General features: G+C 29.2%; 1 protein-coding gene across 4 annotated transcripts in view; it reads left to right on the forward strand.

Annotated features, from left to right (window-relative positions):
• The window catches only part of LOC129960568 (aquaporin-9-like), a 119,407-nt gene that overhangs the window by 34,991 nt on the left and 63,335 nt on the right, over positions 1-21,081 (forward strand). For all 4 annotated transcript variants that reach the window (XM_056074070.1, XM_056074086.1, XM_056074077.1 and 1 more), the window contains one exon: positions 6,747-6,856. In XM_056074070.1, coding sequence (XP_055930045.1) covers positions 6,747-6,856 — 110 coding nt within the window. The remainder of the gene's footprint in view (positions 1-6,746; positions 6,857-21,081) is intronic.

Below are 21,081 nucleotides of genomic sequence, written 5' to 3' on the forward strand. Positions count from 1 at the left end.
AAAAGGTATAAACGCAATATTCTTAAATTTTACTGTAGTGTTTATCATAACTTTAAAATACTATAAATTCATTAGAAGAGTCAAAGTGAGTAATATTTACAATACTCACAGATATACAAGAGTCCAGAAAATTCTGTATTTCCGAACGGAAATTTCATAGATCTTGCAACAAATCCCAAATAACGTATTCTGATATCAATAAATACTATTATAGCTTATTTTACAGTTGCTAATTGCTATTCCTTAAAACACATTTCAATCTTCCAACAAGAAGCCTGGTACAGATATTAAGAGCATGGCATAGAAGAACTTTATACAGGTGCGTGTTCTAAGAGCTACATATATTAAGTTATTAAACTAGAAACTATTAAATCTGTAAAAGAAAACCTGCATTCTCCAAATAAACAGGAAATGGATGCTGTTTTTTTTTCTTTCTATCTGAGGATCGGACATATAAGATTTACATACAAATATTTGTTATTTTTAACATAAATGTTTATCAGTCTGTATTGTTATTGTAGCACAGAATAATTTCTCGCGTTCATATTTTAATACTCAACATTTGCATCGCTTCCAACCAACGCGTGAAATGAATTAATTGTTATCTAGTTATTGCTAATCATTGATAAGAGTGTATTTAGCTATTTTTTTAAAACCATAGGATATTAAACTATAACTGAAATTTTATTTTGATTCTATAACCTCCCACTGGGGAGGGGGGCAGGTACCTCAGATATAAGTATGAGAGATTTCCGGTATGGTGGTTGATACTCGCCATCCTGGTGGGTACAGAAATGATGTGGGTTCAACTACCCTCTGTCAATGACGGGATGTGCCTCCTACGGGTAGGGTTATACCGTGGCCAGTGATGGCCCTTGGGACTCAACCTTGGTTCCCGCAATGCTGTCGCGACGTCCGGTCATTCATATTTCTCCGTTCACTTCAGGCGTGTCAGAGTAACTGTCCATAGTTATGATTCTATGACTGCATTTTTACTTCCTCGTTTGTTGAAGAGAAAGTATTGTAATTGCAGGAGATTTTGACGTTATGTACTTCTGTGTGTCCGAGAATAGAATTATGTCTCTCTAGAATATGGTAACTAAAAAACGCTTTGAACTAGATGGATGAAAATTGGATTTTTGATTTTAACAGCAGAATTTTAAAATTTTTATCAAATAAAATCTAGTAATCATTTAATTGATAGATTTTTATCAAATTTTGAAGGAAATTTATTCAGTGGAAGTGAGTTTATCGTATTGTCCGAGTACAAGTTGTTGTTGTTTATAATGGCACTTGCCATGGACAAGCTCGCGCACGAAATCAGCAATTTTAAGCCAAGGAAGCGTCTCTTGTTTTTTAGTAGCGCCAACTAGGGCCAAGAGTACGTCGTAGCTACTCACGCATCACATTCGCTTGCACAACCCCTTTTTTCAGGGGGGGGGGCACATTCACGCATCTCACAGATAGAACAGATGAAGAACACCCATGCCCGAACCGGGACTCGAACCAGGATGCCCAGATCACGGGGAAGACGCGCTACCCCTATGCCAGGACGCCGGCCCGAGTACAAGTAAACACTCTAACTATAGAATATTAAAAGTTCATTGGATAAAATTTGGTACGCAACTTTAGCATCTAAACTGCCAATCTATATCAAATTTAGAACAGAATCTGTTGTTGGGGAGGGGTTGACATTATGTGCTTTCGCACCCATGTGAACGCAGTAACTCGAAAATGCATTGACTTAAATAAGTAAAATATGGCAATCTTGTAACTGCAATTGTAATTACATGTCAAATTTTGGGTTCAATAGGTTAGATAAACGATATCAAAATGCATATTCGATTTTTCTTGTAATTGTGCATTAAACTATGCCGGTGATTAATCGCCAAAGATGCCAAATTAGATTCAGTAAAAACGTTTGAAACACGCTAAAGCTCAATGATTTATAACTTTCGTTTGCCAGATTTCAGTTAATACACAAGTACTGGTTTTTTTTTCTCTACTCTACGAAGATCACTACTCTCAAGTATGGAGCACTGAAAATAAAAATTTGAGTTATTGTGTCATTCATGGCTTTACCCAGGTGTATTATTTTATTCGGTGGAACGGGGATAACACCTTTATTAGAGAATAGCGATAAAGTTTCGGGGGGGGGACCCCCCTCACTTTGGTTCTTTTAAATGCCACTTTATCAGTGATTACTCCGAGACATTTTATTTTGAACTATTTTAATTGTGTTTTTAAATGATATTTAGAGAAATATAAATATTTGTTTGGTGCAATATCACTTCTGTAGTGGAATTTGCGCTGCGAAGTCCCAAACCAAACTAAGCCTGCTCTAATTTCTATTCTGTAGCAGGGGACAAACATATTAAAATCAAAAATACATATAGAAATGAAATCCATTATCTTTAGAAAGAATTTATATTTCGACACAAAAATTCATCTAATTTCTTTATTTATTTAGTACATTCTCTGTAAATTTTTCTAATTTTTTCCCTACACTTATTTACTAAATTCTCCTGTTCAGGCCAGGATGTCAAAAAGCAGCAGATATCTAAAAATTATCGTAAACTTAAGAATTAAAAAAAATCTTCTTGCACTTTTTAATACTTTCTTCATCGTGATTACTTACTATTTCTTTTGTTAATTAATGAGTTTATTATATTTAAATGTTTAACTTTGAAGTAAAACAAAAGTCATATTTGACCGGATTTCATTATTTTGAACTGTTGTTGGATGACTGCTCTGGAGCTGGCAACCCCCTTTCTCTACTTTCCGCATCGTACCAGCTGAAGAATATTTGACATTTGCTGTCAAATTTAATTTGCACCGGTGTAGTTACTTTAGTTTAGTTATGTTAAAGTCCAGATTTTAAAGCAACACTAGAGGTATTTTGGGACGAACCTCGTAGTTTTGAACCACGGTCAGATAACGAGGACGACACCTTAGCTGGCACATTTCCCCTTCACACCAGCGGGAGGTCGTTTGGCCCCGACAAATTCAACAATTAGTATCGGAATCACAAAAGTGGTCAATCTTCACTGGAATTACGTCTTGAGCCAGATGTCACGTGACATCGAAACCAATATTATATGTCCATGATAACGAGGCTTAGCTAATGAACTACCCGCTACAATTATTTTCTAATCTCCGGCTTTGATGATGAATTTGAGCACCTTTCACAATTATTTTGAAGTATTTTATGCACTCATATGACTTCTAGTAACATATTTGACTGAAGTTTAAATAAACTTTTTCTTAGTCGAATATTTTAGATTTATAAGGATTTTCAATTACTTCATGGAAAAAAGGCTTAGAATTGTTCCATTCATTTCTTTTGTGTTACAGATCGAATATTCATCCGAATTCTTTGTGAAAAATGTGTTTCTATTTCCTGCAGATGCAGGTATATACTTACAGGTGCCCCATTATTTTCCACAACTCTATCAAAATTCTGAATTGAAGTTGAAATCAATGTATAATTGATGTCATTTAGTTTGTATCACAACTTCCTTGAATGAAGTTACAGCATTATTGTGTTGAACTTGTGTTTCTAATGCATTTACAGAACTCTACGGTTCTTTTTTTTTTCTCTTTTAATAATTTAACGGGAAAAAATTCACGTGTTTTTGATTCTACGCGTGTTTTCATACTATTTTTCATTAATTTAAATATTTAAGTAAGTTGAAAAATATTAGGAAAATTTGATTACATTTATAATGGTTTCCATAGAAATGAAGTAATCATGATTGCTTTTCTTTTTTTTATATCCTTTTAAAGCTATAAAAAAAAGAGGACTTCATTATTAAGAGAAGGATGCATTTCGAAAGATTTCTTAGAAATTGGTAAACAAACACTGAATAAAGGAGTAATTTAAAAAAAATTAGATCCAATAATTAAAATTTAAATAATAGGTGTAAAAGAGTTTGATATGCACATATAAATATTTAAAAAATGAAGCAAAACGAAATAAAAAAAAATCAGCAGCTGAAAATTAATTAATATTTTTAAACCAATTATCAAAAATAGTCATTTGTACATATTTGCAGAATATTATAGAACTTCAAATCAATTGGAATTTCTCAATCACATTTGCTTTCTCTTTTGTAAAGAGCAAATATAGTAATTTAAAAAAAAAATTCTCTCGATATTTTAACGAATCTCTACTTTTCAAATAGTACAAAAATAGTCCATATTTTTGAAATGATATTTGTAAATCTTTGAATATGATAATTCTACGGATCAGGATCTGGTGCACTCTTTACATCAAATTTGTATATTTCTATAAAATTTTGAACGAAAATCCATCCACAGGAAATTTATCTGTCTGTGTGAGAGAAAATGAACTACTTTACTCTTATAATTACAAAATCTGACGCTCTTTACGCTTCAGAGTACTATGATGAAAATAGGAGACATATTTTCATTCTTTTGACCGACTTGGTCAAGAATTTGGTACAAATTTACTATACTGCCGACCTATTATAACTTACCAAACATACCGAACTATTATAACTTACATATAACTGCCAACATATAGATAGACGATTAATCCTTTATCCGTACTAAATCTGATATAGGTATACAATTCTATTGATAAATCTATATCAATTTCATTTATCTGGCTATTGATTTACCATATTCATAGAAACATGGAGTAAGACACCAGGGGGGGGGGACCTCGAAATGAGGACGAGATGCTTCTGGCATGGTGTTTGGATCTCGCCACCTAGAGGGTACACAAATAGGTAGGGTATCTGACTCCTCCCATCGATGACGGGACGTACTTCCTTCGGGGAGGGTTATACCGTGACCGGTGATGGCCCTTAGGACTCAACCACAGTTCACCAGTGCTGCTATTGCGGCTGTCCTGTCATTCAGTTTATGGTTTAATCCGCGTCCCTTCGTGGTGGGTCGGAGAGTCAGATGGTTGACTTGAACATGGAGTAATGAACAGGCAGAATTTCCAAAAATGGTTTTCATCCCAAATCTGCCAATTTAGTAACAAAGATGCATCGAAAATTATTTCATATTTATCGTATTTACAGAAGGTGGAGAAACGGGAATTCCAGGAAGGTCTGAAAAGTGAGAATTATTTAACTCTCGAGACCGGATTTCGAATTTTTTGATGTCTACAAAACTTTTTGTTTGCATATTTCTTATACAAGAAAGTAAAAATAGCTGTGAGCGTAAAAAAAATAACAAAACTAAATATACTTTTTCCTGAAAAAATGTATTTAATTGCCCCGAGTGCGAGTAAGGCAATGAAAAACATTGTTATAAAGTATGTAGAAAATATTTTGCAAAAAAATATTAAAAGTAGAAAGATATTTGTTGCCAGAATGTAGAATTGGTGTAATTGAAGAGCTACATTCTATGTGGTTTAAAATTGTTCTTTTTACATTAATATGTTTCAAAGCTACTAGAGGAAACGCAAATATTTCGATAAATTTTGAAGTAAAAATTTTGAAGAAGCTTTTCACAACAAGAACTTAGTATTCAAGAAGTAACTGCGTGCCTAATTTGGTTATTTCTCATAGAACATTTTAAACGATTTTTGACTAATGCATTTCTCAGTTTGCTAGCTTATAAATATTATCATGTTCAAGACATGTTTATAAATAATTCACAAAAATCAACCAAATAAGCAGCTTTATAATTTAATCTAGTGATATATGATCTATGAAAATTGCTATTGGCGTTTTCATACCCTCTAAATTATGCTAACTACTTCAGACCCTTCCCCCTACACGATCATTTATTATAAGTAAAGATATACAAACTTAATTATATATCTTGCCCAGTTTCAAACAACAACCTTTAATTTTTTAAATAAGTAAGAAGAAAAATTGGAAAAGTTCTTTTAAATGTTTGAGACAGATAAATAATTTATGTGTATCAAATTTTTAGTATTTGTAAATATATACTTTTAAATAGTTGAGGTAATATATCCATATCTATATCTATAACTATATCTCTATCTATCTATCTACCTATTGTATTTTCTATTTGTGTCTATCTATCTATCTATATTTTTTGTATTTGTAAATATATACTTTTTAATAGTTAAGGTAATATATCTGTATCTATCTATCTATAATCAGTTTTATGTCTTAAACATTATAGGAAATTTATATAAAAATTAATTTTAAAATATTAAATTATTAATCATTTTAATTTAATTTCTTAATTGATGTCTGTTTATTCAAGAGATTTAATTTTTTTGTTCTGTGAAATTTTTGTAGAAATTTATTTAAAAAGGAAAATCAGATCGTTATCATTAATTAGTTTTAACATGATTTTCTGGAAAATAAAGAAACATTCTTTTTCTTTACATATTTATGATCATCTACATATTGAATATTCATTTTTTAAAACTTAAGTAGTAGTACTATTTTCAAAACTTAAGCAGAACATTTATTTATTTTTGAATTTAGTAGTTCTCAGAGTAAAATATGCAGTGAACTTTGAAGATTAAAGCTTTTTCAAGAATTTGCATTTGCCATTCCGATATCTCTCATGATATTTCTGCAAAATACAAAATACAAATACATTGGTTACTTAATACTTTTCTAGAAAGGTTAAGAGAGGCACTGAGAGGGCGCTGCGGTCGCCTCTATCCCTTTCCTCTCTGTGAACTGATTCCTCGCGGAAAAAAGATAGGCAGGAGCAGGTGAGATACTCAGTCAGTTCTGTGTGCAGGTATCAACCGAGTAACAGCATGCCTTTTGTTCTTGTAGCCGTGGACACGAGGGTGAAGAAATTCAAAGAAAAGCTCAACACCATGAAGTGCAAAAGCGACGTCCTCAGGGAGTCCATAGCGGAGTTTCTAGGGACTTTTATCCTCTTGGTAAGCCATACACTAAAATTTAATCATCTATCATTTACTTTTATTTGAAGAGAAATATTAAACTATATATTAGTTTCAGTGGTGAATGGAATGGAAACTATTCAATAAATGTTATGTTATATTAAATAAATTTTGAAGAGAAAAGATTTTATTTATAATGAGTCAAAGAAAACTTGCTTATTGAGAGTTACTGCTAAAAATAAATATATTTTTAACAACATTTTTTATTTTATTTATTAAATAAATGAGAAAGTTAATCCGATTTCATGCATCTTGTTAACTGATTTTTGTCTGCAAGTTTATAACAAAAAATGTCCGATGTCAGCTATTTTAACCTCTTTATCGTCCGTAACGCGTCTAGCGCATTCAAGTGACATTTCTGCAAGCGTTCTTCTAGATTTTAAAACTTTTAAACGTTTAAAACGCTTTGTAAAGGTTTACTTGTTTGAGTTTTTATTTTTGTTTGTTCTAATGCGGCAAAAAACAGAGATTTTCGCAGACAGGAGAGGACAGTGAAAGGGTTAATATGCTTCATAATGCAATTGGAAAATATGAGATAGACGATTAAAAAATTTAATTAATGTGATTTCAAATGGCATAAAGCTTTGTTTTATTTTTAATGTATTGTGGGACCTGCTGTGAAATATTTAATAAAAATTAAAATAATTAATAGCAATGAAATAAAATCCGTATTCTTGTATGACATATTCGTTTCAAGGCTGTGATTAAATTGTTTTATTTAATTATACAGAACGGGAAATAATACTACCTAGAAAATAAGGATTTTGCTTGGAGAAGACTTTTAACGTCCCATACACTATAAATATTTAATTTATCATGAGGGTGACAGGATTTTTGTTTTTAATTCTTTTTTAGGGACTGCGTGATGTCATAAAATTTATTCAAATTGATTGGAATATATTGTAATATTTATATTTCTGATTAATTTAAATATAATGGATTATTACAGAATGTTTTCAATTCCATTTCTATTTTGTTCCACGATAGCAGCTATCGAAGAAAAGAGATTTTGTATTATAGTCATAGCTTGAAATTTTGCCTAACATTGAGCAGTCATTTTAGCTTAAAAAAAAAAGATTCAAGGAACATGTTTCACCATTCGAATTGATTGTTAACCAATTTCACCATTTTAATTGATTTTTAAAAAGAAGTAAATAGACAATGACAGCTTTTGAGAAAATTCATTTTTTTCCTGCAGGCAAAATTGTGAAGTTTTTGTTAAAAATTTTTTTGTTTAAGAATACACAAAAATACTGAAAGGAGAAGAAAAGAGCTGAACAAGCACATACATTTTATATATCAGATTTATTTTTAGGTTATCAGCGGATGTTTAAAGGCATTTGCAGAAATACGAAAATAACAATTAAAGTTTTAAATGACTTTGAATTAGGTCTTGGAGTGATAACATTTGGTGGAAGGTGGAAATAGTTTATTTGCAATTGATCTAAACTGGCATATTATTGAATAAAACATTGAGTCATAATAGTCACAGAGAGTCATAATAGTAAAAACAGTGACGATTTCAGGCAATAGTCTATCAAATAATTAATATTAAATCGTGGGTAAAGAAATTCTTTCAGTATTTTCGTAGAGAAATTGGTTTATTTTCACATTTTAATGAGAATTATATCAAAACTTGCCGCCTTTCACGACCAGTTATATCATTGGGAATATACTGGTTGCGCTTAATTTCAATTAAAACTTTTATACGTAATTTTCTTAACAAAATATTTTTAAGCATCTAACTGTGACATACTTTAAAATGGTTCTATTTTAATTGCTTTAAAACTGTTCTATTTATTGTGTTCATGAACCTTCCTAATGAAATTGAGTCCCATGACATTAGCATGCCATTAAAAATTTAAATGTATGGGTAATCCACTAAAAATTGTTCAATGCCTTTTGCGGTAACTCAATTTTACTTCCTGTTTCCTAAACTGAACTGTCATGCTAAAAAGTAATGAGAACGTTTTTTTTCTTAGCTTTCAATATTGGAAGAAAATTATGCAATTAATTATATACTGAATGAATGGAAATGGTTTGAATTACATTGCAACAATGAGATTGATTGTTGAAAATTACACATCATTTAAAAAAAATTGTCAATATTCAGAGAAAAATTGCACGCTTAGTTGGTATCAATAAAAAAAAAAATCTTAAATTTTAAGATTGCCTAAAAGTTATTTTTATGCTGTCATATTTTTTGAAGTAAAAAAAAATCACTTCGAGGTACATATTTTCACCTTCAAAGTATGTTTGTACTAAAGTTGGAGGATCTAGATTTTATGATCTGTCCCGTAGAGCGCTAACACACCCATACACGCACGCACGCACGCACACGACTTCCTTTTATATGTTGAGAAGAGAGTCAAAGCAGCAAAAGTAGTGAAATTTGTTGTAAATGATGTATGAAATCATTAGGAGAGATTTCAAATATTTACATAATATTGCGAGTTCTTTGTCTAAGTTCATTATGCAGCGAAGAAAATAACCGTACATCTGGGATTTAATTTTTAAACAAATTGGATTCAATAGTTAATAAAGATCTGCAGTTATGTTTCAACGCCATATACCAACTTTCTTTCGTTTAGCTCATTTCACTATTGAATTATTGTGTTCAGAGATTGACATACAGTTAACCAGTTGATAGATTTAACATCAAATTTGATATTAAGAGCGATTAAATAAAAGATCTGTATCGACGTTTGGTTTTAAAAGCGTATCGCAAATTTCAATAACGGATCTCACTACATGTTTTTGTTAGAAACTATAAATGAAGAAAAGAAGAAAATTAAAAAAAGAAATTAATTTTTTAAAAACTTAGCTATCGTAGTAGATGCCTGTGATTTATTTAAATATATTATTTCCAGATATTTGAAAAAGTTATGTCTCAGTTTGCATTTTCTTATATTTTAATGACATAAGTCTAATAAGCTCATATTATCAAAGTTTAATCTCTTATGATCACGTTATTACGTATTAGCTTAGGTGATCAGCTTGTTCTACGAAATTATTGACTTTTTAGGATATTAATTATTAATATGAAATGCTTTTTTAAAAAAAAAATTCATTTTTTGATATTAAATAAGATCTGAAAACATGAATTTAATTGAATAAGTCAAAGGAAAATATAACACATACCAATTAAAAATATTTATGCTATGATATAAAAATGTCTAAAGAAAGCTTTTTTTTAAAACTTAATTTTAACATTAGCGCAATTTTATGATTAAATGTTTTAACGGATGAGTTCGAATTTCATAATATTAAAAATTTACTGTTGCAAATTATGTATTACCTTAAAAAATTATTAAAAGTAAAGAAATTGAATTGAAATGAAACTGTATATCATTAAAAGAGAATTTTTTTCAATTTCATGATAATGCAAAATTTTTTCAATGAGATAATAATTTTGGAAGATATAGTTATCTATTTGTGTATATTGTACATATAATGATTTGTTTACAATTAAGTTTTGCCATTCAACAATTAATATAGTTCTTCAAAATTCGAATTATTTATTTTTAAAGGCCAAAAATATTAAATTTCATTTGTGATTGAGTCATTTATAGCTAATTTTTCTATTTATTACTTATGCAAGCGTTTTACAAAAAAGAAATGAAATGAATTTTCATAATTTTATCGTCGGATTTATTGTTATTACTTTCATTATTTTCGTCGTTTTATTATCACTTTTGTTTTGATTTTTAGCATATCTAATCAAAGAAAATCCTTTAATAATTGTTAGCATTTTATCAAATTGTTTTTTTAATTTCGGGAAGAAATAAAATGAAATAGTTTTCTATTTTTTTAGAAATAAATAAAACAAAATTAATGGGAAATATTTACTCTAACGCTGCGTCAATGATAGCCTATTTATCTTTGGAGTTCCTATAATTATTCTTCAAAATTAGAATCTTTAAGGCAGCGTTTTATATATCAGAAATAGTGACTAAATATTTGAATTAAAGGGAGTTGAGGTAACTCTAAACTCTTTTAGGTGCTTGAAAGACTAAGTCAACAGCAATTAAATTATCTTTCTAGAGAGATTGTTTATAAAGAAGATTATATTTTCTTGATTATTATCGTTCAATTTCATCGCAAAATAATTGTATATTTAATACAACAAAGCTGAAATATTTCAAATAATTATAAATTTAATATATCATATGTAGTATATTTTAAATATAATATAATATAATAATACAATTTTCTTACGAATATACATTTTAATATAATATATTTAATATATCAAATCATTACAGTCAAAAACAGTTGAAAATTACCTGACAGTTGATAAACTGAGGATCACTTTTTAAATTCTCATTAACTTTGCAATAAACTTAAAAATATTTAGAATTGTTTATTGTATTCTTTCAGATTTAAAGTAATTGAAAATTATATTTTTAACTATTTTGAAAATATTGATTTTTATTATTAAATTGTTACAAAAATTTAGTTTTTAGTAGTTTTGGTTTATTAGTTTAATTTACTCTTTAAATTTAATTGAATGCAAAGTAAATCCTTCATAAAAAATTTTGTTAATCTTTTTATACTTAATGGCATGAAAAAAAAATGCATTTTCTACTGACACATAATTCCAGAGCAATTTAAGCGCATTAAAAAGTATTTGGTCTATGCTATTATTATGCAAAATGCACAAAAAAAGTATTTGATAGATATTAAAAGAAAGACTATTTTCTATTATTTATTTCCATTAACAGAGTCAAAGAACGAAGGATTGTATTCCTTTTTTTTTTTTTTTTTTTTCATGAAATTGTATTATACTGAATGCAAAGAACTTTTAAAAATTTATTTTGAAGCGATTATTGTAGTGTTATTGAATGAAACGAGAGATTAAGTCTTATTATAGTATCTATTTAGAAACAAGCATCCCGTAGGCGTCAAAGAAGTGGAAGTATGCTATCGAGCCGTATTAACGAGCCACAATCGCAAAATCGCCTTTTCTGCTATTCCCCCCAAAAACTAGGCCGTTATTTTCTTACCGATATAGCTTCCATGCCGAGTTGAATGACCTGTCCGGAGCTTTTTCTTTCAATCAACAAGTTTACTCGAGCAGCGGGTGTTTTTATTTTGGGTGTAGGTAGGTCAATGTGCATTTTCTATTCCATTCACCTTTCTCTGCGGCTTTCTCACGCCTCGTTAACAGGTGGGTGACAACGGCTAAGATCTTTCGGTTAGGCTTTCGGATAGATTCAATTTTTTTTTTTTTTTTTTCTGAACTTGCCGATTTTTACTGTTAGATTATCTGCCAAAACAATGTTATTAAATTTGTTTACAACTGAGCGCACTTATGCAATTTTGGCTTCAATTTTAATGACAGGTTACCGATTTATACGTTTCAGGTTGACTAATGCAAATTGCACATTATGCAGTAAATTATATAATTTAATGCATAAAATTAAGGTGTACGTACACACTTGAAGATTTTTTTTTTAAATTTTAACTTTAAAAATCCAATTTTTTCACAGTAGGTTATTAATATATGTTTAAACTCATTTCAGTGAGAAAAAACCATATTACACTAATTATTAATTAATAATAATATTCTAATTAGCCTATTTTTTGAAACATGATATCTTAAATTCTAATTTGTACAGACACATAATTCTAGTTGGAAATGATACCTAATATGAGTCTTCATGTTGTCTGCCTCAATCAAGTTATAAAAATAGATAGTTATTTTTTTACAATTTTTTCATCAACGATGAATAGAAAAAGCGAGATTTTTTCTATCATTTTAACTTTTAAACAGGTATTAAAAATTTATTTCTATAAATATTACTTTGATTGAGGCACAAAACATCCGCTATTTCATACAGATTGTTTTGATATATAAATAACTGTATTTAGTTAATTTATTGTTGAGTTATGATTGTTTGAATGAAGCCACATAGTGGGAAAATATCATTCTTCATAAAATGAGTTTTAAAAACACCGTAACTAGAGTTTTCAATGAAAGTAATTCAAGAAAAATATTTATAACTCGAGAAATATTTGGAATATTGGCAACATCTTGGTATCGTTTGAAAGCTAAAGGATCAGAGAACATTATTAAGCAATAAAAAAATATTCGATATTTTGAACGATTTTCGAAGTTTTAAGTGTGTACATACACCTTAAACCAATTCTTAGCTCGGTAAACTAGTTATAATACAATAATTAATAAATGGTAAGCAATTTGATCTTTTTTCTGGTAATTATTTGTAAAAATAGATTTTTTGGAATAGGGTGAAAATATGCCAATAGGTTTTTAGTGTACATAATGTTCGCTCCCTTCATTAAAGTAAAATCAATTTTTATTTTAATTAAAAGTCTTAGTTAAAATAAAGCAGTTACCAATTTCAGTAACTTGGTTTTCATTTTTAATCATTTATGAAAACTATCCGTTTCTTCGGTGGTCAACTGTTGGCGCTTTTGCTGTAAGCTACCTGGCTTTCTCTTTTAACAAGAAAAACTCTATTAAAAATATGTCCGCACATTCTAATCTTATACAAGAATATATATTAAAATGAATATTTTGAAATAATGCCTTTTTCCAAAACAGTTTCCAGTACCTGTTTTAGTTTATTTAACAATTTTAAATGATATTTTTTTATACTTTTTTAGATTTTCATTTTTTTTTTTATCAGTCGCAGGCTGAAAACATAGTTTCTTAATATCATCCAAAACAATTTATAGAAATCGAGCATGTTATTATGACTAAGGCAAAATTAAAGAAAAGTTTTTAATAGTTTTCTTCTAAATCCTTTTTATTCGATAAGCATATCATGCCATTCTACTTCGAGCATTGCTACTTATAGAATTAAGAAAAGATGAAAGATGTAAATGATCTGTCAATTCATATTGAACATCACCGTTGTTATGATTTAATAGATTACACAAGTATATTGTTCATGTCATCGTGGCAATTTCAAAAAGTATAAACAGAATGAATGAATTAATATAATTTTAAATTCGATATAAAACAAATTCGAATAATTCAGAAAATTTCAAAAAAGTATTATTTTTAATTATTGAATATCAAAGTTGAAAACAAAGTTTATTTTTAAGAATTTTTTGCAGAAAAGAATTATTAGTTCCATTTGGACATTAATTTAGAAAAATTCAGAGCATTTTGCTTGAAAAGTATTAAGTTATTATGATTAAAAATAGCATATTTTTGATCAAGATTACTGTTCGTTTCAGTCTCCTGAAACGACCACTTTTCGACAATTCTATCATTCTAAGGGGTGAGACGCGGACGCATGTGCGTATTTTTGGAATTTACTTGATTGTTAAATGTAAACATCTTCAATTTTCATCTTTCCTTTCTATCCTATTTTATTGAATTAACTCGTTCTAACGCATGAGCAAAAGCGCGGAGGGTTTAAGAATCCGTTGGTAAACAATATAATTTTCGTATTAATTATAGGGAATATCTACTGTAAATAAATTTAAAAAAATTTTTCGTCTTTATTTTTGCATTATATTATTTCTATTTTTTATCTTTTACTCTGAGGAAAATAATAATATTTTTGTTTATTTTTATCAGAATTTTCCACATAAGTTTTTGTCAAATTGCATATTATTATTATTATTTGTTGGTTATACTTTGAAGTCAGCACATAGAATGTCCACAACGTTTGGTTTCTATTTACAATGGTAAATAATAGTAATATAAGGAATAAATTTGTAGAATAATATTAGGAATATATACTAACATAAGGAATAAGGATTATAAATTTGTATAACATAAGGGATAAACAGAATTTGTAGAATTTTTTAGTGATTAGTTTAAAAAATCATTATGAATCTATGGCTTGATTAGAAAGCAGTGATATTGTAAAGGACTTTTTTGTTAATTTTCTCTCTTCTTCTGGGAGCTGTTTCTTTCTTGTGCTTTTTCGAAACATACTTGTAGTAATTTTCGAAAGACTAAAGTAGATTTCAAATCAAGTAGTCAAAGAACAGGAATTTCTATGCTTTTTTTAGCGAATCTACCAGTCAGTACTAATTATGAGAAATAAATTATTTTAGAGTTGAATTTCTAAAGATACAATTTCCACTAACAGCATTAAAAATTCGAAACACCATCTTATCTAATTTTCTATGTCATTCTATTGTATATATTTACATATTAATAACTATTTTAAATATCATGCAAATTTAAGTCTTCTTGAAATATACGATTCAAAGATTCTGAAAAGTTCCAAAATATATGGAACAAAAAGTTAATAATACTCAATTTTCCAATAAATACACAATTCCAATAAATACACAACTGGATTTCATTTGATTTTTAAAGTGTGGTAAAAAGTATACAACACTTATCTATCGTTCTTATGCTGTTAAAAGAAAACATTGTCTAACTCTTAATATTGTTAATTTCAAAGAAAATTAAATAATATATTTTTTTTTAAATTCTTAGAAAATATATTGAAATGATCCAAACATTACTGTTTTGAGAAAATACATGATTATTGTATTATGTAGATGAAATTAAAACTATAGCAAAAAGTCGTTTGGTATTTTGTTTTCGTTTCTTACCATTTCAAAATATGCTCATGGAACAAAAGATTGATATGATTTTTTATTCCTTTGAAAGGACATTTATTGCTTTCTAATGTTCACCTGCAAATTTCTGCTCTCTATATATGAGACACGAATATTCATGTTTAACTGCGGGAACAAATCATGTTCCGCATTGTGATTCCATTAAATATCGCCATTTTGATTTTCTGCTTTCCCCTCTATTACTCGCGTTTTATGAGGATGTGTTCTAATTCCCATGTTTATTTGCTTGTGTTGGCAACATGTCCAGTATCCAATAAATACACAACTGGAAAATGTGTCTTTAGTCTATCCAAAGGTAGTTTTCGAAATATGCGTAAAAAAATATAATAAATTAATATAATTTTATCGCCGATCACAAAAAGCGCATAAATTATTTAATTTTACTTGTAGGGGAACAAATGATGATGTTATGTTGATATAATATTCAATTGCTCTTGCTGATTCTCATTTTTTTATTAGGTAATCGAAGAAATAAAGTCAAAGTTGAAAAGATAAATGGGATAAATAATAAATTCAATTAAGGAAAAAACATGGGAAATTTCTAGAATATTTCAATGAAATTCCATGACATTACACTAAAATGCACTTTATGTGGGCTTTCCCATTTATTTAAATGATAAAAAACGTGTATAGAGATATTTGAATTTATTAAATTTGAAATTATTGAAATCATATTCTTAGATATACTATATCTGTATTCTCCTTCTTATTCTAATGACTGTAAATGAAAAATATTTCGGAAATTTGTTTATCAAATTTGGCATTCTCTGGTATTGTGTTACGCCAATTTAAATAAATGTGATAATATTTATTAGTCAGATGATATTGATGGTAAAAACAGCTCACATAGTTATTTAAAACGATGAAAACCAGAATTCGCCTCTGTTGATTTTCTGCCCAATACTTGTGGGATTTTAAGGTAGAGTCGATTTTATGCAATGATTCATAATGAGGATGGTTTCAAGCTGTGAATTTTTTTAACAATTTAAAAGAATAATTCCATCAACCAAGCCTCCTTTTGTAACAATCTGTCAAACTTTCTAAATAAAAGAAAATTTCAAATTCTACTGGAATAAATTCATGGTGCGACTTAATTGCTCACAGTCCGTTTTATTTTGAAATATTTTACACATTTCATAGAAGAAAAATGCACGGCGTCATAGAGCACAAGAAAGAAACAAGATGAAATACAAAGTTTCGTTAATTGCAGATTATTTAAATCGATCGATTCAGTTCGATGGAGATTATTTCTTTTATCAGAGATTTTGTGTTAATGTATTTGTATTATTGTATTTCGGCGGAACATGTGACTGCAACGGAATCGCAGTTGCTTTTCAAAAATATAAGCTGCCTTTGGCGATCCTGGCGAAATGTATTGGTTAATTCGCCAAGATTCGATAGAATGATTCATCAGGAATACTAGCTGTGTTTAATTTCAGTTATTGTGAATTTCACGTATACATAACGTGAAATTCACAATATCCTTTATAAATTATTTTTCAATTCCAAATTGTAATAGACATTAAGTCTTGTTATTTTACACTGGTTTTGATTATTGTAGGAATGAACCTTCCTAATGTTGTCGAGTCCCATGATATCATTAAAGCTTCAATGTATGGATAATCTATTTAAAAATTCGATAAATGTTTTTAAAATATATCAAAATCCAAGAGAAAAATCATTTAGAAAAAAAAATCATTTAATTTTAAAATGGTATAAAAATCAGTTTGCGGATAGTATTTTGATATTTGGTACTCAGTGTGAACTATAGTACTTGTGAAAAAGCCAAATCATGCAAAATTTTTAATTAATCAGAATTTTAATTTCTTTTAGAGCGAAAACACACACAGCATGCGCACACATACAAGCATACACACACACACACATGCGCGCACGCACACACACACACACTTTTATTATTAGTATAGATAGTGATTGCTAATTTTGCTTTAATTTATCTTATTTGTGTTTCTAAAACATAGAAGAACGAATTAAGTAGTTATATATTCGTAGATTTCTTTCGGGTATGTAAATATAATTTTCTATATTAAGTTCGCCTTTCTGATCTTTTAGTTAAATAAGCATAATAAAAGATGTCTAACGTTTTCCTCTTACTTTGAAAGACCAAACGATTCGCAGGTTTTCAACCGTTGATCCTTAGAGATCATTCTAACAATATATATGAAAATAAATATGTCACCTTTGGTCAGAATGCATTGTGCAGATGAAGCAGTCTTGATGTAAAGCTCTCATGTTTCAAAATATGAGCAGCTGTTGTCCTTAAGCTTTATTTATAAATCTTCTGCAAATAGGAATATGACGTTTTCTTCTTTCCTAACCCTATCAAGGGTAGATTAAAATAATCTCTGTCGGATTATGTTGTCAAGTCTAGCCAACTGATTTGCTGCACTTTTTTCATGTTCCAACATCCTTCATTCCCAGAATTCCAAGATAAATTGTATTCAGAATTGTTTGAAAAATGGCAGAGGAAATTCTATATCTTTCAGATAGCAATATTTGCACGAACCTTCTATTGTTTGACATTTAACGGTAGTTTTGAATTTAATATTTACAATACCAAGAAAAAATGCATTATAGAATCAGAAATTAAAGGTAGATTTTATTTTGCTTTTACCGAAGATTTGTATATCAATTTAGGAGGCTAGGTAAGGCGTTAGAATTCAACAACTTAATAGTAAAGATTTTATAGAGAATTTAATTCTAACCATTGTTTCGACATCCACGGTTACAGTGAATTAAACTAAAATGTTGCCTGGAATACTGAAATTTAAAAAGACATAAAACTTTTTGTTTGTTTCAGAAATGAAAAATTAATAAATCAATATAAGTGATTTTTGAAATGATAACCATAAGCAGACTTTTTATTTTTGACGACAAAAGAAATAATTCAGAATTTTGGTTTCATTTTAATGTCTCTCTATCTCATTATGTTAATGTACAGGGTAATTGAAAATGAATATAGCGATTACATGTTGCAAGAAACGGCTATAACTATTTAATGAAAAAGAATTTATCGATAAGATTAACTCATAATGTTGATGGAATTTCAAAATTTTGTATACATACGTCATAGATGCTCTATGTGAATTTCCTTTGTTACACGGACAATATCTAGGCGGTAGTCCATTTCAAGCCATATATTCTGAAGCGTGTCTGCAGTCACCGACGCAAGCGCATTACAAATGGGTACTTTGAGTTTTTCAATTGTTTTGGGCATGGGAAGATTTGAGGAGCACATACATGTGCATGTGCTCCCATGGGAAGCAAAAGCTATAGCCTGAATTTCGTTGAACATTTTAAATATAATTTTTTACATTTTCAACATTGAATTTTATTATTGAAATGAAATACAAATCGTTTTCATTATTTCTTCGAATATTACATTGTGTCATTACTAAAGCAGCAAGGTTTCACATAATTACCCGCACATTTTACATGTGGAATAAGATAATGATGTGACAGCACTATGAATGACAACATTTGATTAGCAGATAGATTATTCGGATAATTGTATTTTGAATGGCACTTTGATGTCATAATTCGATTCCATCAAGGAGGTCCAATAGCACAATAAACAGAACAGGTGCAAGGCTGTTGAAATTGCACATTTTTTATGAATTTGGTAGAGAGAATTTGATACTTAAAAAACACTTTTTTAAAGAAATTATGATCATCAAGTTTCGAATGAGATTTAATTAAATTTTAATACAATCAATATTCCTGGCTTATTACTTGTTCTCCAGAAGTGGCCGAGGAAAATAAAAATCAGATATACATGAGTAGTAATATATAATTGCATTTAGAATTACAATAGGTCAAAGCCATAGAAAAATTGAGAATTAAATTACCACTTCGATGGGCCATCATTTTTTTAATTGTATATTATCTTATAAAAGGTGCTTGTTTCAATTCAATGAATGATCCATTTCTTCTTTACAATCCATCAATTAACACTGATATAACTTGTATCGAAACCAATTTGACTGATCGGTAAATATCAGAGAAAGGGCGTTTGATCGAATTTTCTTTTTAATCTTGTCTTACAAACACTAAATGTTGTTCTTGTGTTCGAAAGTAGATTCTGTCGTCATCTGACTCTATTGGCAGCCGCATGTCGGTCACTTGGCTAAAGGGCAGACGGGGAATACCCGATTCGTCGTGCTGACCTGACCGACAATTATGTCTTACTCAATTTTCATCTGCTTACTATATTTGGAATAATTAGACATTACTTGTGCGTCGTGATAAGTTAAGATCCCTTGCGAGATTGAGGGTAGAATTGACTGCTTTTGTGGTTATGAAAAGGTTTGTAGGTTGGAATTAATAGTTATTTCAATGTCTTATACCGGCTTTGGATGATACATCAAATATTAAATCAGAGGTATGAGTCAAATGATTCGTCATTTGCAGTGTTTTTGCAGCACAGTGTGGTAAACGTTTGAATTCTTCTCAATAAAGGGTGTCCCAAAATTAACGCAAGTTTTGAATTTGTCACCATTCGTGCAGAAGATTCCTGAAGAAAAAGTATCATATTTTATCTACTTGGATTTTTGATTCATATTCAATAACAAACACATGAAACGACAAACATTGATTCCAAAATTAAAATTTTCAGATCGAATGAAGCCTAAATCATGAAAAAATAATCAAAATTTCGAGATCATTTTTTTTTTTGTATTTGTAAATTTTTTTCATTATTTCTTATTTGAAAAAGTAAATAAAGGGAAATAAATTAAATAAATTTTTTTTATCACACATCATAAATATAAAAACTGACTGTTAACATTTTCCTACATGTCCAAGAAAAGTTTTCGTGTATTTGCAATATCACGCGAATATCTTTACATTTGTTCGTGCGTGAAACACGTCAACGTACTTTTCTTTTTTTAAAGAATTAACAGTGTGTTTGATCGAGATGTTAAGAGATTAGATAATGTACTTTGCGGAAGTTTTTACCTAATGAATGTTTGTTCACAACCTGTCAACCGAATTAGTGGTGTGTTGTGCAGATTGCCGACGAGAGCACCACACCTTGCGGGGGAGGAAGTGATTTCGAACAGGAAAACACCTGTTGACGCATGCAGTGTTCCTTATCGAATTTCTTAAGAGATTTAATCGAATTTCTTAAGAGATTTAAGAGAGAGACCAAATTAAAAAGTGTTAATTTTCATGTCATTGAATTGAAAACATGAATTCAACCTGTTACAGCATGCCTCATTAAATCTTATTTATTCGTATGCGTTTACAGAGCAGTACTGTAGTCATCAAAGAGTCCGATCTCGAGATTTTGACACATTTTTTTGACACAAAAACACATTTTCGAATTTATCTCTTTGTCTAAGAATACAATAACTAATTTGAGTTAGACTGATAGGGTTTGGTATGCATTTAATTGTATTTTGGCGTAAAATTTTGTTCAAAATTTCTATCAAATTTTAAACGAAATACATGTACAGGAAGCTTGTCTGTCTATAAAAATACAAGCGAACACAATACGCACTAAAACCTAAACAGTTAAATAAAGTTTGATGCTCAATTAAAATAGTTGTTCATATCAAATTTTGAACTAAAGCCGTCAATTGATTGTTCGTATGTTCAAATACATA

The sequence above is a fragment of the Argiope bruennichi genome, chromosome 2 (genome assembly GCF_947563725.1).
Source record: "Argiope bruennichi chromosome 2, qqArgBrue1.1, whole genome shotgun sequence".
NCBI classification, from domain to species: Eukaryota; Metazoa; Arthropoda; class Arachnida; order Araneae; family Araneidae; genus Argiope; species Argiope bruennichi.